The sequence below is a fragment of the Podarcis erhardii genome (assembly GCF_964252035.2).
Source record: "Podarcis erhardii genome assembly, chromosome: 2".
Classification (NCBI taxonomy): Eukaryota; Metazoa; Chordata; class Lepidosauria; order Squamata; family Lacertidae; genus Podarcis; species Podarcis erhardii.
This window is the reverse complement of record NC_138498.1, coordinates 87,972,906-88,000,415: the sequence shown is the minus strand read 5'-3', so window position 1 is coordinate 88,000,415 and position 27,510 is coordinate 87,972,906. Positions and strand designations below refer to the sequence as shown.

Here is a 27,510-nt window from a genome sequence, read left to right as displayed (position 1 = left end):
TATATGTAAGCGATAATTTTGTGACTTCGGATGACTGCTTTCTCTAGTGACCAAGTACCTATTGATAAAATAATCAAGTCATCCCATTATGTGTCCTGTGAGCTATGATGCATATGGGGACATAACACATTAACTTCGTAAACTTGCTCTCCAACTTACGACCGTGTAAACGGGGATATTTATAGACATTGCAAACATATCTCACCATTCAGGTTAACAATTAACAAAATGCACTACTGACCCATCAAGGTCAATGGCTGTTGCTAGCCAACGTTATTAACTATACATTCACTCTGCCCATTGCATTTGTACAAAAGCCCTGAAATTAACAGAATTAAACTTCACTTGGATGATTCAGAAGTTCCTCTGGAAGGAATCTCTACTGACTGGACAAATAGGTTTTCCCAACTTTGCATAGAAGTCATCAGCCATGACTCGCCTCCAGATGGGGTTCAGAGCCAAAGCTTCAAAAATACACAAAAGTGCCATTTCTAAGCAAGTCAGGATTAAGTTTACCCCCTGCTGTTTTGCCATTTCCTGCAGACACCACCACCTGCCATTGAAGTTTTAGAAAATCAATGTCTGTGGTAGAAAATTACAGCATTCAGATATCCATTTATTTGTGTATATGTGAATGCTTCCTAAAATCTTCAACATAGGTAAGTGGGACCAACAGGAAACAGTTTAAAACAGCAGGGTTTAACCTCAGCAGCCACTCTGAGTGATATCTTGCCCCGAAGCCTTTGTAATATCCATTGTAGTAAACACCTGAAAGAGAGGGGGGAAATCCACAAATTATTTTTATTAATACTATTCAGAAATCCACATTCCATTCAACACCATTCTTGCTGCAACTGTGTACAGTGGTACCTCAGGTTAAGTACTTAATTTGTTCCGGAGGTCTGTACTTAACCTGAAACTGTTCTTCACCTGAAGCACCACTTTAGCTAATGGGGCCTCCTGCTGCGCCGCTGGAGCCCAATTTCTGTTCTTATCCTGAAGCAAAGTTCTTAACCTGAAGCACTGTTTCTGGGTTAGCGGAGTCTGTAATCTGAAGCGTATGTAACCTGAGGTACCACTGTAATTGGACTAAAAGCCCAACACAGAATTCTCTTACTGTGAGCGTCAACCCCCAATGTGTCAGAAAAAAAGGGTAGCAGTGATTCTTTAACCACAAAAATTTATAAAAATGCTTTCAAAGACTTGTTTTAAAGAGTAATGTCATGCCTCCTAGGGAGTGTTTATCTCAGGACCCCCAAGAGAGAGAAAAAGGTAAATACTGTAGGTCTCTAGAGAAGAATCACAAGGGAGTGGGGAGGAAAAAGAAAACGTGTTGCAACAAAGAGATGTAACAGGACAAGGAGTGGTTGTTTGTTTAAAGATAGGCGATCCTTAAGAGATAAGTTATTGTAGAGAGGAAAATCAGTTCAAAATGCCACAAACGTATCTTATAAGATGAGAGTGGTACTGAAACTCTTACCTCTGCACAAGTTGGATGTATACCAATTGTATCATTAAGTAATTCCTTTGTGAGACCACATTTCATTGCTGCTCCGAAGCCTTGTGTAATTTCCCCTGCGTTAGGTCCAAGAACATGAAATCCTATCACACGGTTCTTCAATTAAAAGGGGGGAGGAGGGAGAAGAGAGAGGTAAGTTGCCCCAGTTAGTATTTTCCCTTAAATTGTAGGCAGCTGCTTATTTGCTAGTTGTTCTGCCTACTTCTGGTATATCATTTGCAAAAAAACAACAACCCTGCAATCTGAATATTGAATAAGTTTCCAATATTCCAACATGAATAGAGATGGCAATCAATTTTACCATACCAGGCACTACCGTAGTATGTTACACCAATTGAGAACAGGAAAAAGGTTTTCATCCTTCCTATAATTAGTTTGATGACTTAGCTCCACTAATGAAGGTTACGCATGGTAAAAACAGAAGACAAGAATACATTTTCTCACACTACTTTACGAAAACCATTTCAAAAGAGCAGTAGCATCTTTCATAAAGCTTTGACCAGATTCCTGCTTCCAGTGTGATACAGTGAGTTTTGACCTCATGCATGAATGCAGTTTTGCTTTACAGACCCAAACTTAAATACACATAGAACTATGTAAGCTTACCTTTAAAATACACTATGAGTTTATGTTAATTGAAAGTGTGTCACTACACCAGTGACAGCCAGTGGGCTGCCCACCATATACTCTGGACTACCTGTAAGTCCCATCAACCCCATCCATTCAGGGATTGAATGTTTAGGGAATGTTGTGGAGTTGTAGCCCACAACATCTGGAGAGCACTACACTGGCTACTCTAGTCTAGACAACAGGGTTGTGGTTACAAGCCAGTTAGGGTGAGACAACTTCATTATAGTCCCAAGTTGTGCACCACTAGAGTATTTTCAGCTGGGCATTTCCAAGAAGCTGAGCTGCTTTGTGGCTTCAATAAGCAGCAGCTAAATAAAGCCAGGGAATTAGAAGCCGCAAGTTGCTTTTAGTACAGTTTTAAAATAGAACAGATAAATTAAGCTACAGTACACTTGGAGGAGGGCTGTAGGTCAGTGTGGTACAGCATTTGCTTACAGCAGGTCCCAAATTCAATTTCTTGCATTTTCGGGTACGGCTAGGGCAGTCTCTTGCTTGAAAATCTGGACGGCCACTGCCAGTCAGTGTAGATAATACTGAACTGGATGGATTTAAGGTCTGACTCACTATAGGGCAACTCTCTGTTCCCACATTTTAGCACCCTGGGCAGAACAATCCACACAACTTTGAAGTGGATGTCCCCTGGCTTTCTTTATATTTTGGATAATATGAACATGCAAGAAAACAAATGTTTTTAGAGCAGAATACGTACATTGTCAAGCTTATTGCAGATTACTTTTCCATAGCAAGTGTTGTTGTCTCTATTGGGTATTGTCCATTCAAGTGGCCAGAACAGCGCGTGATACACCTGGAAAAGAAAATTAGGCTTTTAAAGTTTGTTTTCCCTTTAATGACTTTGTATTGCACTTTTAATAATATCCCTTGCACTTTTACAATATCTCTAAAGTGGTGTGTGCAAGCGTCTCAGGAACCTACACCCTTGGGATGAAAAAGAAAAGGAAGCTGCTATCCCTATCCTTGCAAAAAGGAAAAGGACAAAAGCATGTGGGAGAATGTCCCCACCCCCACATTTATGCTGTCAAGGAAAATGCCTGTGTGTATGAGTGAACTTCAACAGAGGGCTAGGGACTACCTTTCCACCAGTAAAAACACTGGGCTAGGGAAACAGGGCTGTGAGGACACAGTTCCTCAAATTCTGTGGAGATTTCTTCGGGAAGAATATATCAGGTCAGCTACTGTTCCTACAAAAATAAACTAGATTATGAGGCACAATATGATTGCACATATATTAATAACCTGAAGAGAACCCATATTTAATTGCAAAGTTTTAAGATTTCAGTCTCACATCTAAATTGTCTTGTCCCAGTTGTTCAATGGCTCGTTCTTCCGATAATCCACAACAGCCATATTCCAGAGGTGTAAACACAGTAGTTGGTACGTTGATGTAGTCACACTAAAATTGAAAGCATACACTATGACTCACACATAAAAGCAATTGAGATGAAAATGCAACAACCATCCTATAAAACTTGCACTGGCCACAGTACAAACAGTAGCTTATACTCTTGCAGCAAAAGCAGCAGCCCAAGCTTAACACTTAAAGCAGGGCATAGATACTGGTCTGTACAGTCGTACCTTGGTTTTCGAACAGCTTAGTTCATGAACAACTCGGAACTTGAACGTCACAAACCAGGCAGTAGGTGTTCCAGTTTGCGAACTATGCCTTGGAAGTTGAACATCCAGTGTGGCTTCCACGTCTTCCGATTGGCTGCAGGATGCTCCTGCAGCCAATCGGAAGCCACGCCTTGGTTTCTGAACATTTCAGAAGTCGAGCAGACTTCCAGAATGCATTCTGTTCAAAAACCAAGGTACGACTGTATATGTTTCCAAGGTCACCCCACCCCATCAACCTTCAGGATGCTTCAATATGATGCAGACACTAGCCCTGTCCTTTTGATTATTTGCTTTGATTATTTGACTTCTATACCACTTAATATATTTAAAATATCTTTAAGCGGTATACAGAAAACTGAAGCACCAACAGACAACTTAAACAAAATATTAGAAAAATACAGTGTTACATATACAAATGTTACAGTAATACAAAGTTACCAATATATAAAAATCAGTATCAATTCATTTTCCTTCTGACACACCCTCCATCTCAGTCTCCGGATTCTCACACAGGGTCCAACAAGCTCTCAGCTCACCCACAAAAGTTTCACAATGAGAAGAGTTCCTTGGAAACTCTTCCAAAGTTCAATTCATGTAAAAGTCTGTGTAGTACTTCCAAATTTTGTTAGAGCATAAGATAGTCACCATGCAATCACAACTCAACTTAGAGACTAAGTGGCATATAAATAAATACAAAAAATGGCTGTGGCTATACCAGGAGTTGGACAGGGATCAGTGCCTTCCACCGAGATTCATAAGTCCAATACTATTAGCAACTGATATGGTGCATAAGCTGGACTAGAAGTTACTTAAAGTGGTGACACTAACATGGATGAGCCAATTCCAGGCGTCTTAACCATATCAAAAGACCATTTCAAAAAACCTATTTGAGCACGCAACCAGTAATAACCGTAAAAATTGAACGTTTACCTTTATATTACTCCCTCCAAAAAGTCTACGAGCTAACAGCTTGCCTGCCTGTATGGCAACTGGTGTAAGTTCTGGCTTTCCTTCCAAAACATCTCCAATAGCATAGACGTAAGGCACACTGGTTTGTTCTTCGTCGTTTGTAGGTATTTTCCCATTCCTTGTTACATGGAAGGGGGGGGGAAAGTTAACACTGACATAGTGCTACGATTACACTTAATAATGAGAGACATCCAATTAAGTCAATCTACTCAGGGAACAACAACTTCTCTCTCCTGCAGCAATCCCCCCCCCCCCCCCGCTCCAGAGCGCTTGGGGACCCTCTGGAGCAGATTTAGGATGACATGGGAAAGAGAGCAAAGGGAAATCTGCTCATGTAGCCTTGGACATTACTATATGTGAAGACAGACATCAGAATACCAGTTGGTCGCACTATATTGAAGAAAATTAACGTCTAATGAGTACCACACAACTTTTCATACTTGTCAGGTCAGACCAATTTCTACAATGAGCAGATTCCAACAGCCACACTCATTAGGCTATACGAGGTTTAATCCTTGATATAATAATATCAGATGCTTCTCTAAGTGTTAAGCTATAAAACAAATTAAACTAATTTAATGGGAAGTGGCCTCTCTTGCTTGGCTTCATACTAATTTAAAATAAATAAAGCCTGCTGTAGTTAAGTTTCAAAACTGAAAAATTACGCAGGTTTTCATAGAATTGTAGAGTTGGACGGGACCAGGAGGAGCATATAGTTCAATCCTCTGCAATGCAGGAATCTTTTTGCCCAATGTGGGGCTTGAACCCATGACCCTGAGATTAAGATTCTCATGCTCTACAGATGGATTTGCAACTTTAACAACTGGTAATAGTGAAATGCAGGAATTTATAGGCATAAAGTTTTAAACTAATTTTGCCAGCATGCTTAAGATACCCAGTTTCACCCTTAAGAGCTCACGGGTTCTAGGTGATAATTTAGAACAGACTTCTGAAAGTAGATGTTCTAGGAAGTCTGTTAAAAGACCAAAGCTGATTTCTAAACAAATTTCAGTATGTACCAAGATGAATTAAAGAGTTGGAATACTTACTTTGCATTAACTGCCACACCAATTTTGTCCAAGCCAATATTTCTAGTACAAGCATCACGGCCAACAGCTATCAAAACCTGCACAAAAAGGAATCATGTATCTTGTTTTGGTGGTCCTGTATTGAAAAGTCTATCATGTAATCCAAGCAGCGCTATTTGGTTTAAACCAGGGGTGGAGGGTTGTTGTTTTTCCAGTTCAAGGGTTGCACTGCCTTCTAGGCAATTACAGTGGTGCCTCGCAAGACGAAATTAATCCGTTCCGTGAGGCTCTTCGTATAGCGGTTTTTTCGTCTTGCGAAGCAAGCCCATTGACAGCTTAGCGGATTAGCGCTATTAGCGGTTTAGCGGCTTTTAGCAGATCAGCTGATAAGCGGCTTATCAACGGATCAGCTGATAAGCGGCTTAGGGCTTAGGAAAAGGGGGGAAAAAGGGGAAAAACCCCGCAGGAACTCGCAAGACATTTTCGTCTTGCGAAGCAAGCCCATAGGGAAATTTGTTTTGCAAAGAGCCTCCAAAACGGAAAACCCTTCCGTCTAGCGGGTTTTCCGTCTTGCGAGGCGTTCGTCTTGCGGGGCACCACTGTACAGGTGGCTACATGCCAGTGGAAGGTGAGGCCAGAGACAGAAGTGGACAGAGCAATTGGACAGAGCTACTTTACAAACTGACACTCCTCTCCATCCTTCACTGGGGCAAATGAGCCGTTATCAGAGTTCAAGGACATATTCTAACCAGGCATAAACACACACAAGGAGGGGGTGACACAAGGGTGGTGAGGGGTGTGGCATGAAAACAGTACCCAACGGCCACACAGATAAGGCCTTGAGGGGCACATTTGACTCCTAGGCCCAAGATTCCCCATATGTGGTTTAAAAAGGAGTTCAAAAACTATTCAACGTCTAAAAAAAGATTCCAACATGCTCATGACAAGCTACCATCTGGCCAACTCTATGATTGAACCTAGACAGACAGCAAAAGGGAGCGATCCAGTAATGAACTTTGTTGCAAAAGTGTTAGGGTTAGAGTGCTGCACCAGGCTGTGCAGCAGCAGTTACTGCTAGATTCTGGCCTAAGTGCGTCAGCACTGCCAAGTTAAGAATAACTAACTTACCAACCTGCCCACCACGATAATAAATTTAAACAAAACAAAACAAAAATCACAAGTGCAGAGCACTTACAGTGTTGTATTCTCCTTCAATCATTTGTATTCCTTCAGTGGATTTTGCAATCACTTTCAGTTTTCCAGGCATGCCTTCCTCCAACTTTACAACCTGCATGGAACAGCCATAAACTTAGGAATTTTATCTCAAACCACATAATACTGTTTTATTACAATGTTCATTTATTAGCCTTTGCAGGCAAAACCCGCCCCCCAACTGTGTTTACACATATGCCATATTGCTCAAAGTTGCACAAAAAGATTTCAAACATCAGCGTTTTCCTATCTGACGTAACCAGGGGAGATACTTGCCTCAACAGGAACAAACTTCTTGATGAATTTTACACCATGGGTTTCCATATAGGCTCCTGCTCTCTCCGCCATTTCTTGATCAAAACCACGAAGAAGGATAGAGCGTACCATAACTGTGACATCCAAACCAAGTCCAGCAAGAAATCCGGCACATTCCAAGGCTACGTAAGAAGCTCCCACAACCAAAGTCTTTCCAGGGCAGTAGGGCAGAGAGAAGAGATCATCGCTGAAAATGAAACAGTATTATCACTGATGTTTAAATACTGAGAAGCCCTTTTAATCTACCAAAAAGCAGTCATTTAATTCAAGCTCACCTTGTAATACAGTACTCTCTGTCTCCTGGGATACCTAGATATCGAGGTCTTTCTCCTGTGGCTATAACATATGTCTGAGCTGTACAGTAAGTTTCTTGTCCTTTTCTGTTGGTTGCCTAGTCAACGGAAAGAAAGTTTTATAACTGGTATTCTTCCACACAGCAATGCATTTTCCCCAAGATACTGCCAGCAAATTACTTTACCAAGAATTACTTACAAGGCAGTAAGACACACTGATCTGAATAATCTATCAACCGTATTACATCATGCAGATTTTTATGTTGTTTTACTTGTGAATAGTTAACACTAAAAATTAAAATAATCTTCATGTAGTTACAGTATTGAATTAAATTTGCAATTACAACTTAGTACAAACTGAAGTTCTTGTTTCTCAACTGCCTCTTTTCACACAGCAAAATATCTACCCTAGTTTAATTAATTCCGTATTTAGGAAAAAACTTATTCAGCCGAGCAACTTCATTTGTGGCTAATCATATATCCATTATGTCGATTGTGTAATACTTTTTCAGGTGTTTGATGTTGTACAAGACCATACAGTTGCAATTGAAAGAAAATAGGTTAAACAGTATTGCTTTTCCTAATCTATCACTTTAACTTGTTCATACACGGTAATGATTATAGAAGCAATACTTCTGAATAGATCAAATGTCAACAATGACAAGGTTCTGCAGGTACCTTAATCTTGTGTGGTCCAACAAATTCTCCATAGGCATTGAGGTATGTCACAGACTTATCACGCAAGGCGACCCGATACCCCCAGTTCAATGATCCTATATAATTTTGAATTGCTTCTACCATGGTCTCCCAGTTGTGTTTAACTAAAAGAAATGTTCATACAAAAATTTATTTATCAGATCCCACCAATGAAACCAATACATGCATGTGCTGCTTAACGAACACAATGCCTTCCCATGAAATCATTAGTCGTACATTTGCATAATGAGTCTACAATTTCCATTATTTCCTATGAGAACACTTCCAATGTGAGATTTGCTCACTTTCCTCCCTGGTTTCTTCCTGAAATCGCTGCAGCCAATCAACAGGAGACAGACAAAGTAAATAAACAAACAAATTTGTCTGACTTTTCCTACTCTGATTAGTCTGATCTTGCTCCTCCTTCCCATGGTTTCTGCCCGAAAATGGCTGCCACCAAGCAGCACATCACAAAAAACCAAGGAAATAAGGAAGCCGGATGTTCATATATGTGACTCTGTGGAGCGTATAGTGAGGCTTGGGCAGAAGTCTTTAAATGCAGATAAGTGAATTTTCATATAGCGAGCAAGCAGATAGCAGGATTGGGCTGCATTACCCCACTGTAACAAATGCAGGTACTCAGAATGATCTCATAGGTCTCATGTTTCAATATTTGCAGATAAATACACAGACAGTAGTTGCAATAAAATTTGCAACCTACACCAACAACTTTTGAAAAGATAGTGACAAGTGACTCTCTAAGATTCCAAAAACTGATGTATAAAGAAGACAAGCGCAAGTTTATGTAGAACAATCACTTGGTGCCATTAAATAGCCTACTGAAAGGGAGAGAAAGCAGCACCCCAAATCCCTTACATTCCTTCACTAGCACATGCTAGTAGCCTAGTTAACTTTACACCAGTTTCAGGGCTTTGGTCCCAAAGATAAAAATGCACCAATTGGTCTTTCCTCCCATAAATACATTATTTGCTTTCTTACAAACCTTGCTGATCAAACTCCCAGCCATACTTCCTTGAATCTCGCAGTGCCTGACCCAACAGGGCTGCCTGATGCATCAGCTTCTTAGGAATGCAGCCAACATTTACACAAGTGCCGCCAAGTCCTGAAATGCAAAGTGTACATTTAATTAAGAAACTTCTCATTAACAATACTGTAGTAAGACCTACTATTAGGATGCACAGAACTGCTGGCGTATCTTAGATACCTTACATACACGGTCAACAACACAAACCCTTACTGCGTGCCGAGCAACATTTATTATTGATCAAGTTTATTTATTTATATGCCTACTTTACATATGCCCAAAGCTGCTTGCAACAAATGTCTTCCAGTTTACAAAACATATCAAATAGGACAAAATCAACAACCCGTCAAACATTGATTCAATTCATTACTGCAAAACTAATAATATAGGCTTAAATACATAAGAACAAAGGGAAAAAAGAAAGGTAACACGCAATAAATAAAGCTGTAGCTGCTGCCTTTGACTGCACTCCAAACCTCAGCAGTCTGGCTTACATTAAGTTCAGAGGGAGTGACACTTCTCACCAGGCTTGATTATTCACAGCCAGCTTCCTCTTATCTCCTGCATAGGAGGCTGGCAGCAATGAAAGTGCAATATTGGTGAGCCCTCTTCCCCAGCCTCACCAAAGTTCCAGCTGCAGTATTAAAGGTGGTTAAGACTTGACAACTGACACAGCTTCACATATTTAGGCTTCCTGCCTTTGCCCTGTTCTATGTATCCTTTTACAGACAGAAGTGAAACAAGAGGCACTTGATATTATTGAATATTAATTTATTTGATATAAGTAGTTACATTTTAAAGTTATGTTTTATTGTGAATTTCTGTATTGGATCAGATTACTATAAAGTGTGAATTCTTTGTTGTATGTTTTGTTGCTGCAAACCGTCTTGTGTATAGTAACATAGAAAAGCAGTATACAAACTGAAAGTGAAATGCAATGCAATATTTTTACTAACAAGCCTCACACTAGCAGAAATGGCTTTACCATTTACTAGCAGAAATGGCTTTCCCGTTTAGGGAAGCTTTTAATGTTTAATAAGTTATTGTATTTTAGTGTTTTGTTGGAAGCCGCCCAGAGTGGCTGGGGGGACCCAGCCAGATGGGCGGGGTATTATTATTATTATTATTAATAATAATAATAATTACCAAACTAAAAATGACTAATTTTCCAATTCCATATACAGTATGTGTACATGGTGGGGAGCAACACATGCCTGTGGGAAAGGAAGAAGCTAAGAAATACATATCCAAAGATCTTAGACGGTGCAACTCACATAACCATGCAGATTATACATCAGGAAAATTTAAATGTGAATTGAGACCTTACATGCACACTCATCACTAGGGGTCCATAAAATCCAGTGGTTGAATGGCTGTTGAAAGGTTTAATTCTATCCCAATCATATCAGAAACAAAGAGTGTACATTAAGCATATCTCAGATACAATCAACTTTGGCAAGGAATCCTGTCATGCCACCAGGGGATTGCATAAGCCCTCTGAGCTATTTGTAAAGCTGCCAGTAGTGAACTTCCAGGGCTTACAGTGAAGACCACATGTTTCATATAACTTTACAGAATAAGAACTAGTCAACATTTCTACAACAAACCTTCAACATCTCTGCTACTAGTTGTTGGGCTGGATCAGAACAACCACGAATGGAGCAGAAATCAGCCCCCCATTCCTTCTCCCCCCTGCTCTGAAGGATTGGGGGATCCTTTGGAACAGTGTGGAAGACTGTGGACTGCAGGTAAGGAAAGAGGGATTTGCAAAAGTTGCTTCCCTCCAGCAGCAACCTCCACTGGATTAGAGGCCCTCCCGCTTGCATGTCTGGAACCAACCGACTGACTGGCAATATACTCATGGAGTTCATCATATCCAGTCTTTTAAACACATCATGTCATTAGAATACACTGAAGGAGAATCAAAGTTGGATAAATGGGTTCATAGGCCAGACATTTTGTTCTATACTACACTGCACTCTGAACACGACTCTGTTAAAGTCATTATTCTGCTGCCGTAACCTTAAACGAGGAAGCCAATGCCACAGTAACAAGATCAGTATGTGCTTATGTAACAGGAACATAATGGCCATGGTTCCAATTTTGTGCTGCATAGGTTTAAGAGTTCTTTTGATGAGAAATATTCAAGTCCTTCCATACAAACAAAAACGTTAGCCAAATAATACTTTTTGTAGGACACAGATCTAAAGAGAGGTTTGCTGAGGATTTGAAGAAAGCTGAAATTAGAAAGCCATCACATTGACTATATGTTATGCTCAAGACCACACAGCAAAACAGACACTAATGAATGAACAACCCCCAGCATGCTAGTTGGCTGACTAAGTAGCAACACTGAAATCTGTTCAAATCACTACTTACCCCATGTTGTACCCAGTGGTGTTGGCACAACGTAGTCTAGCACCATGACCTTCTTTCCTAAGGAAGCAGCTTCCTGTAAATAACAAACAAGTGAACATCAGACCTATGCAGATGTAGAAGACTGTCCCTTTTTAGGTGCAGTTTAACAGTTCACATTCATGAAAACAGTTATGCCCTAAGGAACAGCCCAAAGTTACCATTTGTGGCAAGGAAGAGAACAGCCACTGGCTGAAATGCAGTTATTCATGTTTCTTCAACACAGCAATTTAGCACATAATTCACACTAGCATTCTTAGCTATATGTCCTTACTTCTCCCACGCATAGACACACCCTACATGAAACATTTCTTTTTTCACCTCTCACAGTTGATTTAAATCTTGGTTTGTTCTACCACATTAGGGTTATTTTCTAAGCAGTTTCATTCCTAGGACTCTCACCTATGCTCCCCAGCACTCTCTGTAGAATGCAAAGATTTCCCATACATTCAAATACTCCCTCCCCCCATGTCCAAACTGAGGATAATGCAAAATGTGAATAAGAAGTTGCCACTGGCTAAATATATACAATAGGTGTGTTGTAGTATCATGATATACAGGTGAAAGAGACTTCTGTCACTTAATATCCTTTTCCTTCTTCAAGAGAAGAAGGGGCATTAAACTTAAATTTATGGCATGCGTTATGAATGGTTTATTCTCAATCAAATTTAGTACAGTGGTACCTCAGGTTAAGTACTTAATTCGTTTTACCGTTCTTAACCTGAAACTGTTCTAAACCTGAAGCACCACTTTAGCTAATGGGGCCTCCTGCTGCTGCCGCAGGAATTCTATGGAATTCAAATTATAATACAATAAATTACAATGTAAGAAATAAAAACAATAAAACACAATTAAAACTCACACAGTATCTTGTCCAGTGCATTATTTATTTTACTTTATTTATTAAATTATCACAATAGCAATATCTCTCCCCAAGGCAGAAAATCATTAAGTGGTATGCCAAGAGTATCAGCCATTTTCAAGTCATTCACAGGGAGAAATGTTTGGGAACAACTGTTCTCGAACACAACGCAAAACCTAGCAATCCATTAGCTCCTCTCTTAATAAGCAGATGACTAGATCCTCAAGAGCTATTTCCTAGTAATTAGACTGCAGGGTTTTTTATTATGTAAAGCTAACTTGGATGGCATACTTCAGGGATGTGGATCCTGTGGCCCTCCAGATGCTGTTGCCCTGCCACTTCCATCATCCTTGACCCACTGACTACACTGGTGGCGGCTGATGAAAGTTGGGATTCTAAGAACATCTGGAAGGTCACAGGTTTTCTATTGCTGTTATATACAAACACCCCCTTTTTCTTGGCTGCTCAGAGATAACGTAATAGTCTTGACAGCACAATCCTATGCATGCTTGCTCGGAAGTAAAGTCCACTTAATTCAATGAAACTTAATCCCAGTTTTGTTTTGAAAAATGCAACTTGAATCTCTCAGAGAAACATCATCATCCACACACCCGGCCAGGTTTCTTTAGCCCTTTTGCTGCAGGGTCAAAAGATTTAGTCAAGCTGTCTGAACTGCGGTTCCACTCAGATATGGAATGCTGCTGAGGTTAACTATACTGTGAATGAGATTTTTAAAAATGTAAGGAGTAGGTTGGAAAATATGAAACCACATACAATTCACTATATGCTTCGAACCTGTTTGTAGAGTTCATACCTTAGAACATGAAAGCCCACCGGAACCACCACCAATAACAATTAGGTCATAATCGTAGGCTTCCATCTCTTCGCCTTTCCCATCCCCTAAAAGCTTCTGCAATAAGCCACTATGGTAAGCCTGTAAAAAGGACACAAGACACAGAAATCAGAATGCAGAATACTTTGTTAGTATTACAAAGCTAGGTTATATCCAATGCTCTCCTCCTAGAAATGGACAGCTCTTTAATCTAGCAGCAGCAGCAGCAGGACCTTTTCCTGTAGTGCCCTGCACCACCTTCCATTCTGCTCCAGAGGATTACCTTCCCTCTGAAGCATAGTTTTTTGACGATACAGGGTGCCTCAGAAGTAAGGAGAATTCAGCCAAAAACACCTCCCTCCCCATTCCATACACTGAATCCTCCACTAAATTCAAGAGCCTTCTGTGAGTAGTAGAACTGTTGGATACAAACTCATTGAGTACAGATGTTTTAAGATCAGGGTCTGTTTTACTCATTGAAGATGCAGCTGTCCTGATAAGGAAGCCCTTCTGCATCCTAGCACTTGCCTGACCTTTAAGAAAACTTAAAGCTAGTACCACAATTCTATACACTCTTTATTGGGAAAGAACACAGAAGGCAAAAGTAAACATATATCGTTTCTGACTGCACATCTAAAAACAACAACAACAATGAAAGAGCAATACTAGGAAATGTAGATATCAATAATGTAACCTGAAGTCCTCCTGATAAAAATAACCCATATAAAACAGGGTGGTTGTTTGCTTCTTACTGGTGCATACATTTCCCAAGCCTGATACAAAGGATAGTTGCAACTTTATGAATTCCAAACTTTATGTACTGCATAACAAGATAGCACAAGTGACACTGTTTGGAGACGCTAGCTACAAAAGCATGATCATTATCTCATAACAATTCATTTTCATGCCAAGAGGAGGAAGAGCGAGATTACCTGGAAAGTTTGATCACATCCACCCACATGAGTTCCATTTACAAATACATTAGGAACAGTCCTCTGACCTGTCAGTTCTAGCAACACCTCCTGAATGCTGGGCCCCTCATCTAAGAGAGAAGAGGGAGGGTAGAATTAAAACCTACAACTCTGCTAAGATCTATGCATCGCAAGACACTATTCCACCAGCTATAATAAAAGTGGCACTTAAAACAGAAGATAATTTATATAAAGCCGTTCCATAAATATGGCAGGTAAGAATCAGGAAAACATCTCATTCAGACTGACCACATCTGGATGAAACTCATCATGGTTTAGCATTATGGAGAATGAGCTTCAGCAATGATTCCACCTAAACATTAGGAAGAACTTCCTGACAGTAAGAGCTGTTTGACAGTGGAATTTGCTGCCAAGGAGTGTGGTGGAGTCTCGTTCTTTGGAGGTCTTTAAGCAGAGGATTGACAACCATATGTCAGGAGTGCTCTGATGGTGTTTCCTGCTTGGCAGGGGGTTGGACTCGATGGCCCTTGTGGTCTCTTCCAACTCTATGATTCTATGATTCTATGATTCAATGCTCCATCTTCTTCAGCAACATGGTCACAAGCAGATTATAAATTTATCTGCATCTGTTTTAGATTAACTGCTGTTTAGTTTATAGTCCAAAAAGGTAGTTAATCTTAACTATGATTATTTGAAGGAAGGCAGCTTCATAAATTATGCTTTGCAGTTGACTGGTCTTTACTAACTATATTTAAGATTGATCTGTGTGCCTCAGCTCCAGCAATGCAGCAGATTGCAGATACAATTATTCATTCATTCATTCTGGGCAGTTTACATGAAAGAAGTGACTTAACATCATGAATCTAACAAGAACCTGGAAATTCTCTAAATCCAAAATCTAACATTCCAGTACAGTATGAAATGCAAAGTACCTTGCTGACAAATAAATAAACTGATCAATCTACAATGGCCCCTGGGAGGATGCCCACCTTTTGGCCTTAGCCAAACCAGAGTCCCAACATTGGCTGCACCATGGCCACGGAAGATGCTGCAGTGGTAGTGAAGGGGATCTGTCAACAGATCTCCCTCCCTGACATCAGATTGTGAGCTCCGATGTCAAATTTCCCCCTTCCCAGCAGCAACTTTTTTGTGGCTGTGGCTCAACCAAAGACAGAGTGACTTGGATCCAAAACTATCCAAGTGCTCCAGTATGTCCCCCAAATGCAGAGAGATTTAGACCAGCTCACGAACTGGTCTAAATCTCTTCCTGTTCTTCCACCCACACTGTTTCCAATGGAGGGGAAAGTTGTTTTTTAATCCCCGTAAAGTAGATGGAGATGCACAAGAGCACTCCTCCAACCTGCCAGCACAAGCCCAGCAGTGTGCTAGATGGGTGGTGAAACCACCTTTAGAACCACCTTTAGATCCTCACAACCTCAGAGCTTCAACGTTGCATCATTTAGGCCTGGTTCACATGTAACGCAACACCACATTTAATATAAACTGGGATTTATCACAAAGGAGTAGTGTGTTGATGCACACTGCTGAAATGACACCCCCTTGCTTCTCCCTTTCCAAAGCTAGGAAGAAATATACTGCAGACTGGCTTAATGACACATGCAAAACAGCACTCAGTTGGGTTGGTGGCAGGGGCATAAGCATGTTGCTCATTCATGTTAGCCCATGGCTTATTTTTAGCTATGATGCAATTTTAGAGCAAACTGGGCTTAAGCCTAAGTCAGTAAAATCCTTTTTGCACTTCAAGTCATAATTCAAACACAAGATCAGTCTCAATTATAAACTCATAAAAATTATGTCTCTGTAGAATTGTAAGCCTTAGGATATAGTGATACAGTTCAAAAAGATTTTACGAAACCTCGTGTTCAATTATTGCATGAGGGTTTCATGTAAGAGACAAGAACTCACTTGTTTCCTCAGCCTGGCTTTTCAACTTTGATGCATATTAAAAGTCAATACATATTCAAAACAACACCAGCCCTTTCTTCCAAATGTACCCCTGTTTTTAATGTTCTAGTCTGCCTTTTGACCTAGATTGAGGCTCCAAGGAAGCTCACAAATGGGATATCAACAAAACAAATGATTGTTCAAAACAAAAACAAACCTCGATCTACAGAACAAAGAATATAGCCTATGAAGGCAGCAGTTACTTTGTTAATTGGTTGTATCTAAAAAAAAAAGTTTTGTATTTTACTATTACTATAGCTTTCTTTTAACTTGCTGGCAAGCAAAATGTGGCAGAACGTGCATCAAACCAAATTATTCATTTAATGTTTTGGTACCTGACACATTGATTAAAGCTAAAAGAATCCAAAATTAGCATCATGTTGCTATATTGGTCCAGATCATGCAACACACAAAAGAGGTGAGGGGGAAACATTTAATTTGGTCATCTTATATTGGTAAAAAGAATTAAGCAAGTTCTCATCTTACCTGTGGGTTACCTTTCATTCTGCTTGAGGGCTCTGTGCAATCAATCTTACAAAGATAACATTATCTAGGTAAAAACCCCAATGAATGGTGGATTTTACTGAGTAAGCATACAACCATGCTTTAAAAAGCCAAAACATTCACTCCAAACTAAGCCAATGCAGTACAAAATAGATGAAAGAATTAAGAAAAAGCAAGAACTTCTGAAACATTTCCCCAGGGTGGATCAGAATCAGCACTATCAATCTCAGAATGCCTGGGCTCAACAATAAACTCAGATTATAGTTGGTGCTAGAATTCCTGCCAATGATTCATCAACTTTCTTTCTGAAGTTTAGATATGTCAATCATTAATAAGTTGGCAACCAATACAACAGACAATATTTGAAATAAAGGAGTGTACATTTACATTTGCAACAGAAACAGCTTCGTAAGAACAGAGCAGACACAGTCCTTCAAAATTCCAAAAAACGACAAAATTTTACTTCCCAACAGAAAACTCATTTACTTAAAATCCAAAATTAAGTAACTGGCTAAAAAATACATTTTGGGAGTTGTTTTATTTCATGCAGACTGAAAGGATGCCTTTATTCAGTAAAATGGTGTGCATTTGTGTAATGTATCTATGGTTATCAACAATGAAATAGCAAGTCAATTTTACTTACCAATCTTGTCAAGTTCCAGAACACTGTATTCTACCGCCAAAGATTGGAAGAGATCTTTCACCTACAAAAATAATATTTTGTTTTTAAGTGAGACCAGGAAAAGGCATAAAAATGGAACCTTTATTTCTCTTTGAATAGGACAAAAAAAATTCTTATGAAATTATACAGTGCATCTGTAGGTAACCAGCAAATGTTGGCTATAACTGTTTATGATACATTATATGGAAGATTGCTAGTTTTCTTTTATATAATTTAGAAGCACACAAAGCCATTGGCATCCTATCCTGAAATGTCCCATTTCAGCATTTCTACTGGCTAATGGCAGAGGAAGAACCGCGCCAAGAGCAGTTTTCCTTTGGTCAGGACATAGCCTCCTCACCCAGAAGTGCTCCTCTCCACTAGCAGAGGGATCACTATGTGCTATCCTAACCCCTTTCCCATCACCTCTGTGGGGCTGGATAGCATTGCAATCCCATACCCACCTGCTTCACAGAAAGCACCACTGAACTGAATGGGACTTCCTTATGTGTAGGCCTTTATAGGATAGGGAACTTAACATCACAAACCACTTACAAAGCTGGTTGTAAGACAGACCTTTTATGGGAATATTTTTAATATATTAATATTAAAAAAATACATATTCTCCAAGAGAAAAAATACTATTTTGTAGCAGATATTTGTTCCATTAATGACACTTATCAAGTGAAAGCAATTTACAGAGGCAGAAAGCTAGATAATTTCAATCTACTAGTTATCTCTTTATAAGATCTTTTATTAAGAATACAGTGGTACCTTGGGTTATGAACTTAATTCGTTCCAGAGGTCTGTTCTTAACCTGAAACTGTTCTTAACCTGAGGCGTGCTTTCGCTAATGGGGCCTCCCGCTGCCACTGTGCCGCTGGCGTGCAATTTCTGTTCTCATCCTGGGGCAAAGTTCACAACCCGAGGTATTACTTCCGGGTTAGCGGAGTTTGTAACCCAAAGCGTTTGTAACCCAAAGTACCACTGTACATCTGTTATACCAAGTGATGTATCATAGTGGATTTTAACCCACTGTTTTATTATTTTCAAATAAACCATGTTCAAAATTGTGCAACACTTCAGATTCGACCACATCAAATTTGAACTTCTAGGGCTAGATCTAGAGAAAGCAGAACAAAACTCCACTCATGCAACACAGAGTTTGTGGCTCTCCGCCCCCACCCTCACTGTGCATTCCACCCTCCTCCTCTGCAGAAAGAGGCTGCAGAAGAACAGGGAAATCAGAGTTCAGCAGGACTGTTTTGTGCAAGTACAAGTCCCTTTTTGCTCATGTAAGACATCTCAGCATCCAGGTCCTAGATTGTTTGTACCTTACTTGTGAAAAGTAAGTTAATGTCTAAAATACTCTCTTAAACCAGATAATACCCTTTCTACCTAGTATTTCTGACAACCAAAGGAACAGTGTGTGTATAAGGTAGGGTTGCCATATTTCAAAAAGTAAAAACCAGGACACTCTGTAAGTTGTTGAACTTTTTTTAGACAAAACCCAAAGTTATTGAACTTTTTTTTTTTAACAAACACACCAAAAAACATGATTTTTTGACTGACTTGTCTAAGATCCAGGACAAAGCGCCACCTTTCAGAAATTCCCTCTGGGTGTCAATTGAAATCCCATTAATGTCCGGGGAAATCCAGATGTATTGCAGCCCTAGTATAAGGGTCCATTACTCACTGGATGTAGCTTTTCAAGTTTTTTGTTTGTTTTGTTTTTACTAATTAGTTGTTTCATTGGTATTACACACCAGTACAAATGAATATAATGTCTGAAATTTTCTGGTTAACTTAATGGAGATATAATAAAAAATAGCTCACAATGACCCAGTTTATGTGGATTAATAACAAGCCATGGTTTAACTGAAAGCAACAAGCCATACGGGCTTGTCATTAACCCACAAACATGGTTTGTTTCTCCCAAACCAACCACGACCATGAAGTTGTGGCTTGATTTTAGCTTGCTGATACTGGTTTGTTCTTGAGCAAACACATGACCCTAGGTTCAAATGCAATAAGCCATGGTTTCTAGGCTTCTCATTCCCACTTGTACCAGGGAGAGGCAAAGCATATTGCTACATTTGAATGAGCTGTCATGCAAACAGCTGAAGTGTTTGCAGTTAGTTATGATTTATTAAAAAGATAACAGAATGCAGTAATGTATGGCTGTTTGCTGCTATTGATTAGCAAAGTCAAATATGCAATGATGGAAAGAAACTTCTTCTTATAATTGAAGCCTACTGCAAAGGTATTTGTCACAAGCTCTTTCCTCGACAGAGTAATGGAGGCACACTAATGTAAAAACTAATATTGTGAAATGGACTAAAAACAGAAAGCTCTTGGGAGAATTGAACCCATTTGTTAGGTACAAAACAGAACAAAACTTTTTTGTGAAGGAAGTATTGAATGGTAAATAAAATATAATTATGAATTTGCATATTTCCATTGCTTGTATTGGATGACCTATCAGGCTTTTCATTAGTTTTTTTGGTCTTCTGCAAGCTGTCCAATCATGGTTTTAAATTATTATTTTTTCAGAAACAAAAAACCCACCCTACTTTATTCTCATCCGCCCACTAGGATGAAACTGTGCAATGTAAAATGGAACTGGTTAGGTGCCCAAATGACTAGTGCTACATTATGAGGCAACTGCAAATGCTGGAGTGATGGTGAAGATATCATCAAGGCTTAGCCTTAGTAATAAGCAATCCCTGCTTCTTATTTCTTCTTAATCATTTTAAGGATGTTAACAAGGGTGCAATAAGGCACCAAGCGGATGGGAACAAGTCCTCCCTTCAACAAATCCATAATTTCTAGGCCACAAGCTGCAGGCCCAATATTAAGGAAAAACTGCATAGGAAGATTTGCCAAGTGCTTATTTTACCCTTGAATTATTTCCTCTCTCATAAAATGATAATTTAATGTAAATATTGCTAGTGTAATATTTAACAATATTAAGCTACTGAGGTAGTTTAAATGAACAGTACTATTTAAGAGAGTCTGGTGTGATACTCTACTTTCCAGAACAATTCTTGGCATCTGATCTGCTTTTTGTTTTTCTAAACCAGTTCACCTACATTAAAAACTGCTGCGTAGCTAATTAGCTGGCTCCCATGACTGCTACTTTATGAGCCAATTAGGATTTTGTAACATAAATTATGCTGATTTGGATACTAATTATATGCATGCATGCACACATATTTATATTCATATAGGCACTATTATTTTTATTTTTTATTTATTAAATTTCTATACAACTCTTTATCCAAATATCACAGGGCAGTTTACAACATAAAAATACAAAATGAAAACAAAAAATAACATAAAGAAACCAAAAAAACCCCTCTCACTAATACGTTTAAAAGGCCACAGAATGTTAAATCAGCCAAAGACCTGGTTATGGAGATACATTTTTGCCTGGCGCCTAAAGATATGCAACGAAGGTGCCAGGCAGGCATCCTACAGGCATGCTAAAAAAGTGGTGTTGAATATGATGGGCATATGCGATAATCCTTTCACAAATCTCAAGTTTCCAGGCTGTTTGTGATTGTGTATTTGCCTGTTTATCACAACCCCAGAAAACAAGAATGTGCTACAGTGATTAGAATAAGCGGTTTGTGCATTATGACTTACCAAAGATAAAATTCGAGCTCTAGTCCACTGATTTCAATGTGTCTACTTCAAGCATGACCCACACTGGGCATCACCCAGTATATGTGTATGTTTTCTGTAGAGAAAGTCTGTCATAATTCATATACATTTATTACAATAATTCTATCTGACCTTTTGGCTTCACAGGTGTAGCAGAGGAAGCTGTCTTAACTGATTAGGTCAATATTGTCTACACCAGGAGTGGAGAAGCTTTCTGGCCTAGAAGGCTAGATCTTTAACTCCCCACCTCCCATGGCCCAACTTTGACAGGTGGGTGGGACAGGTGGGCATGGAGTTCAATCCTGCTTTCTGCAGGGTGGGTGGGACAGGTGGGCAAGGAGTTCAATCCTGCTTTCTGCAGGGATAGGTTGCACAAGTGAACAAGTTCACTTGTGCACCCAAAGAAAGCAGGACTGAACTCTCTGCTCATCATTTTCTGCAGAGATCAGCTGTGCCAATGACTTCCTTGTGGGGAACTTGCTGCACAGCAAAACTAAGCAGATTTGAACTCCACACCCATCAGCTGATGGAAGTTCAAACCTGCTTTCTGCAGGAATATGCCGTGTAAGCAGCCAATCCAGCCATGTATCTACCTGTCTCACTACGACATCAGTTTTGGGGCGGAGGGAATGTCCCACCCCCAACATTCAAAGGTATTTTATATCTTTACCTATAACAGAACTTACAAAGTGGCGGAAGCCATTACCAACAGCAGATGTTAAAACTAACAAACATCCATAATTAGAACAGAAGTAAAACCAGCAGCCAGCAATAACGTCTAAGCCACATCCAATTCTCCAATACTTATCATCCAAGATGACTGGCCTATCAGTGAATACGCCAAATGGTTACAACATGAAGCTCTGCAGGCCTGCGCTATACTACTACTGAGAAAGTAAAAAAAAGGATAGAAAGGCCAACTCCCTGGATTCAAAGCAGCCAGCCACACACTAGAGGAAACCACCTTATAATGAATCAGACCACTGAGTCCATCTAGCTCAGTATTGTCTACACCAACTGGCAGCACGTCTCCAAGGATAGCAGTAGCTGGCGATGCTGACATTTGAACCCATGCCCCTGTGTATGCAAAGCTGTGGCCTCTATACCAAGGAAATATCTGTCTCTAGAGCTCTTTGTTCCTGCTAAAATGGTAACAAGTGCATGCTATTGAATTATGTTTTAAAACATAAGTATTTCAACAAAACATGTTTCAAAATGAATGCATAAACTCCAAATGATATTAGCCCGCAATCCTATACACTTTTAGATGGCAGTAACTTTTGAGCAGAGATGCATAGGATTACACTGTAAGGGCAATACTTTTGACCACTAAAAATTCTGACAGTTTTTAAACAGCATATAAAAACAACAACATGCTTAAGTGGCATTTTGTTTTGCTTATCATAAGCCAATCAATTTAGGGTAATGGGGAAAGTTTCTAATTTAATGTTTTCCAGAAAACTTGTATCACTGCATTGATATAAGAAGAGCTGAAGGAAAAGCATACCTCAGAGCTGTGGAAGCCTGGGGAAAACCTTAGAAAAACATTGGGAACCGTCCCCTGAAGACTTCTCTTCAGTTTTTTTCCAAATGGAAAAATGCTTTGAGGAACATTGAAAACAACTCCTCTGGATAGCTCAGTTGGTTAGAGTGTAGAATATTTATTATCATTTGGGATGAGTGAAGTGGTTTAAGGACAAGGCTTTACTCAAAACGTTTTACATGTGAATATTTTTGTGTATGACAATCTATATCATTAGAGAATGATAATTCCTGTGAATACAACATTCAACATTCAAATCCAAGATGCACTTCTGCACCTTGCTGCTGCTGTCTATATGCAAGCAGGAAAACAGGATCTTGGTGGCTTCTGAATGGCTCCTTGCTTTTTTCAGGTGATCTATGTGCTACCTGGAGACACCAGAACCAAGCATACCGCATGTAGCAGTTATCTCTAGCATTACAGAAGTACCTTGGAAGTCAAATGGAATCCATTCTGGAAGTCCGTTTGACTTCTAAAACATTCGGGAACCAAGGCACGGTTTCCGATTGGCTGCAGGAAGCTCTTGCAGCCAATTGGAAGCCGCGTCGGACATTCAGGTTCCAAAGAACGTTCAAAAACTGGAACAATCACTTCCAGTTTTCGATCACTCGGCATGCCAAAACGTTCCAAGGTGTTTGAAAACTAAGGTACAACTGTACATATATTCACAAATGTAAAGAACTAAGGCATTTCTACTTCTGAGACTGTGATCTAATGCACGCTCATCTGAGTGTAAGCTCCACTAAAAAGATACATCAGAGAAAAATTTGAAATAATTGCTCTGTGACTTTCAAGTTGCATTCAACATCACATGAGTGGAAGGGACCTTATGCAACCAATCTTTCCCTCCCCACCCATACCCCATCCCCAACAGGATTAGGGGAGAAAAATTGCCCAACATTGTGGGCTGTGTCTTAACAAGGTTACAATGGGAGGTGGAATCATCCCAAATTAGGCAAAGGAATACTGCAACACTCACCCAAAGATATCAGGAATAGGCTATTTCCCCCTGGTGGTGTCCAAACTTTTTTCAAAGAGGGCCAGATTTGATGAAATGAAGGGCCATGGGGGCCGAACAAAGTCCAAAGTTGTTGACCTTTTTTAGGGTTGAAGTTGTTCAGCTTTATTTAGGGTTGAAGTTGTTCAGCTTTTTTTAGGAATTTACCCCAGGAAATAAACTGCCACAGGGGCAGGATTAAACAGACCTGTGGGCCAGATTAGGCCCCCCAAACGGACTTTGGACATGCCTGTGATTACAGCATCATAAGACACAGCCCATAATGTTGCGTAGGTTCTCCTAAACCCCACAGAGAAGCTTTTCATGAATGCTCAGGAATAGGAGGGGATGGGAAAGAACTGTTGTTCATGATGCCTTCTTCTCGTGATGTTAAATACAACCTTTCATAAATATACCAAGCAGTACAATGTATTATACACTAATTATAAATGACACATTTTACATTGTTAAACCCTAACAAGGGAGGGATTGAAATTCTCTCCTTTGAACTAACCAACCAAATAATTGTCTGTTGGGTTCAATACTTTATATTTTTGTGCCTTTTCCTTATACATTGAAAATCAGCTTACTGTAACTAATAACTGACAGTGGGGGAAAACAGAATATTTGATTTTATTATATGGTTAGCCAAATAATGCTACACGAAGAAACAATGACCAGCTTTTAAAAAAAGTACTACGTATCTAGAGCCACATAGTCTCCTAATCTCGACAAGTCCACTTTTTGACCCAGAAATCTTCATTTACCTTCTCACTCTATTGTTGGTTTGCGCCTTTACTATTATTTAGATAACTATTACCTGGTTTTACTTGTGTTAATTCACTATCAACATTTCACTTTAGCTCCCTAATTGCTTACTACTATGTTATTTGATTGTTTTCTGGTAGTGGAAGGGGATTTCAACACACAGTAGCCTATACTCATACTCAGTCTTGACAACTAGTTCAAGAAGAACATATGATCTTTTACCCATATAATTTTTTAGCTCTGCTATGACTCATTTTTGGTATTAGATTGCATCCTGATTTGGACCAGTTATGACTTTCCATACAGAGGGTAAGAGCTGTACAGGGCCAGGAAAAAGCACTTGCTCAACACAGAGTTCTGTTTCCTCTTTTCCCCAGCCTTTCCTTTACATGTCAATGTTACATGCAAAAACTAACCACACTTAAAAACATTATGGTGGTCCATAAGCAATATTTTGACAAGTAAACCAATTAAATCATACAAATCTCTTAATACAAAACTTCCATTTCCAGTGACATGTCAGAAAGTGCACAAGTAATCAGAGATGAACATGTCATCTAACTGATCTGTTGTTCTTCATGATCATATTATAGAAGAAGCTTTAATCATCAGCTTATCTGCTTAAAGCATACATATTAGCTGCAGCCACAAACATAAGATAAAGTTAGAGACTGTCTCTTGCGGTTCGACTTGTTGCCCATCCCTAGTTCCATCAGGGAAGCCTTTATTTCAAAAGCTCTGATGTGGGCGCCTGAGAGTGACACATCACAGGGAGAGAAAAATACACACCTTAATTAATCTTACTATTGTTATTATTATTATTTATTTACCACTCTATGATTACTTCAGGCTCTTCATCCCTTTTCCTACTGAAAAGATTTAACAGGCTTCTGATGATCAAAACATATTTCCCCAAATGACAGATTTAGCCAGTTAAATGTCTAACACAGCTGAGCTATCTTCAAGTCAGCTGAAGTGAACTTATTTTGAACTACAGGTCCCAAATATAAAAAAAACACCACATTTAATCCCTATTTAACAGATACTGTTTTTACTGCCTTTTCTATTTCCAATCTTATGCCCCACACCTCTAACACATAAAGTTAAGTCAGGAATCACAACCGGATTCCACAAATTGATCAAAGACATATGACCTACAAACAGATCTGAAGTCTGATCCTGGACACAGTTGTCTGTTATTTCAATGAGGTTTCGTTCCAAAACAGCATCTTTAAAATTTTAGTCCATTTGGTAATTAATTAGGAAACCCTGGCATTAAAGTTGATTATTTTTTTAAAAAAAGAAGCAGGAGGGCAGTGGGTTATGAAGACTCAGACTTCTAGTTCAGGCCCACCTTGAATTGTGTCCTTTCCCCCAATAAAGCAATACCAGGTCAACATCGAGAGACAGTATAGCGTAGTGGTTAGTGTGTCAGAGGCAAGAGCATGAATGAATCCCTACTCAGCCATGCAGCTCACTGAGTGACCTTTGGCCCAGACACCGCTTTTCAGCCTAACTTACCTCACAGGGTTGGCAAGGGCGATTAAACCTATTTGTTTATTTCATACACAGCCTGCTTGCAAGCAAACCTCAGAATGTTTACAAAAAGCTAAAACCATAAAACTGGGGGGGGGGGGCGGAAATTGCTACACATTATTATTACTATTATTATTAACAGAATTTATATACAGTGGTACCTCTGGTACTTAATTCGTTCCGGAGGTCTGTTCTTAACCTGAAGCACCACTTTGGCTAATGGGGCCTCCTGCTGCCGCCACGCGATTTTTGTTCTCATCCTGAAGCAAAGTTCTTAAGCTGAGGTACTATTTCTGGGTTAGCGGAGTCTGTAACCTGAGGCGTATGTAACTTGAAGCCTATGTAACCTGAAGCGTATGTAACCTGAGGTACCACTGAACAGTACTGCCCTGTACACCGAGGTCTCCTTAACGCATACAATAAGTTAAAACACTGGATCGGACTCGAATTCGCACCAGCCTTTCCAAGCATCTGGGTAGCCTTGCAAGAACAACGAGAAGGGCGAGTAAAAGGTGAATGCAATAGGAATGCCATTAGATAAACCAATAAAATCCACCTAGGCAGAGGGCGGTCGAGGCCCCTCGCCATTCCTGCTAGGCTCTTGTCACTCGACGCTCACAGAGCCGACCCTGGTGGAGCCGCTCCGGGACACTCACCCCGCAACCGCAGCCAAGCCTCAAGGGAGCGGGCTGCCCGGAGAGGAGGATGCGCGGGCGTCTCCGCGGATACCGAAGGCAGCAGGGCCCCGTCTGCGCGCCCCCTGCCCCTCACTCCCAGCGCGGCGCTGCGAAGACGCGCCCCCTCGAGAGGTGGGGGCCCCAGCTCCCCCTCTCTCCCGGCGGCGGGCAGCGCGGCCTCCTCGGGCCTCCGACGCCCCCGCTGCCCTTGCCGGGGTCGTTGCCAAGGCGACGCCCGCTTCCTCCCTCCGCGCCTCACCTTCCTGCAGAAGGGGCAGTAGCTCTTGCTGAAGATCATGACCCGGTGGGAGCTGATCAGGCTCCGCACGCGGAGCTTCAGGGCGTCCCAGTCCGGCATCCGGACCTGACCCGGAGGCGGCATGGCTGGCTGGCTTCTCCGGCCTGAGGAGGAGCAGAAGAGACGGCGGCGGTGTCTGCGGCGAGGAGCCGCTATGGCTAAATGCAGCAGCGCTGCTGAGGCGGTAAACTCACTCGCCCTGCTTGCGCATGGGCAGTGGGGGCGGCCCTCGACTCCGCCCCTCTCCGCTTTCGCCCTCAGGGGAGCGGGCGGGCCCGAGAAGGGGACTGGAGAGGAGGCGGGAGAGGTACCCTTCGGTCTTTCTCGGGGCGGACGGGCAGGATAAGCCCCCGCCAGGGATGGGCCCTTGAGCAAAACCGGAGAGGAAGGGAGGTCAGGATTCTGGCGCAGAGAATTCCCTGCCTCTCCCTGCCCCGTGTTGCGCAGCTGTAAAACGAAGGGTTACTCTCGAGGAGACCGCAAAGGACCTTCCCCGGCTCGCACTCTCTTCCCTC

The 27,510-nt window shown here is 40.6% G+C and overlaps 1 protein-coding gene and 1 long non-coding RNA gene across 3 annotated transcripts; both read right to left on the bottom strand.

The window, feature by feature from the left end:
- Positions 1-149: 149 nt before the first annotated feature.
- Positions 150-27,180, bottom strand: TXNRD3 (thioredoxin reductase 3). Of its 2 annotated transcripts, none has more exons than XM_081853035.1 (16): positions 26,957-27,180; positions 17,493-17,553; positions 14,381-14,490; positions 13,431-13,550; positions 11,719-11,791; positions 9,298-9,417; positions 8,277-8,419; positions 7,581-7,696; positions 7,267-7,492; positions 6,974-7,066; positions 5,800-5,876; positions 4,712-4,868; positions 3,453-3,560; positions 2,859-2,954; positions 1,481-1,615; positions 150-768 (listed from the first exon to the last, which is right to left on the bottom strand). In XM_081853035.1, exons 1-16 carry the CDS (start codon positions 27,077-27,079, stop codon positions 706-708), a joined length of 1,821 nt encoding a protein of 606 aa, XP_081709161.1. In that variant the 5' UTR covers positions 27,080-27,180; the 3' UTR covers positions 150-705. The 2 variants fall into 2 exon arrangements, with proteins under 2 accessions (XP_081709161.1, XP_081709162.1); XM_081853036.1 differs by lacking the exon at positions 26,957-27,180 and adding an exon at positions 26,677-26,758.
- On the bottom strand, positions 22,320-23,848 carry LOC309337502. The gene is made up of 2 exons (XR_014154367.1): positions 23,098-23,848; positions 22,320-23,057 (listed from the first exon to the last, which is right to left on the bottom strand). It is a non-coding gene; the product is annotated as an uncharacterized lncRNA (long non-coding RNA).
- Positions 27,181-27,510: the final 330 nt, after the last annotated feature.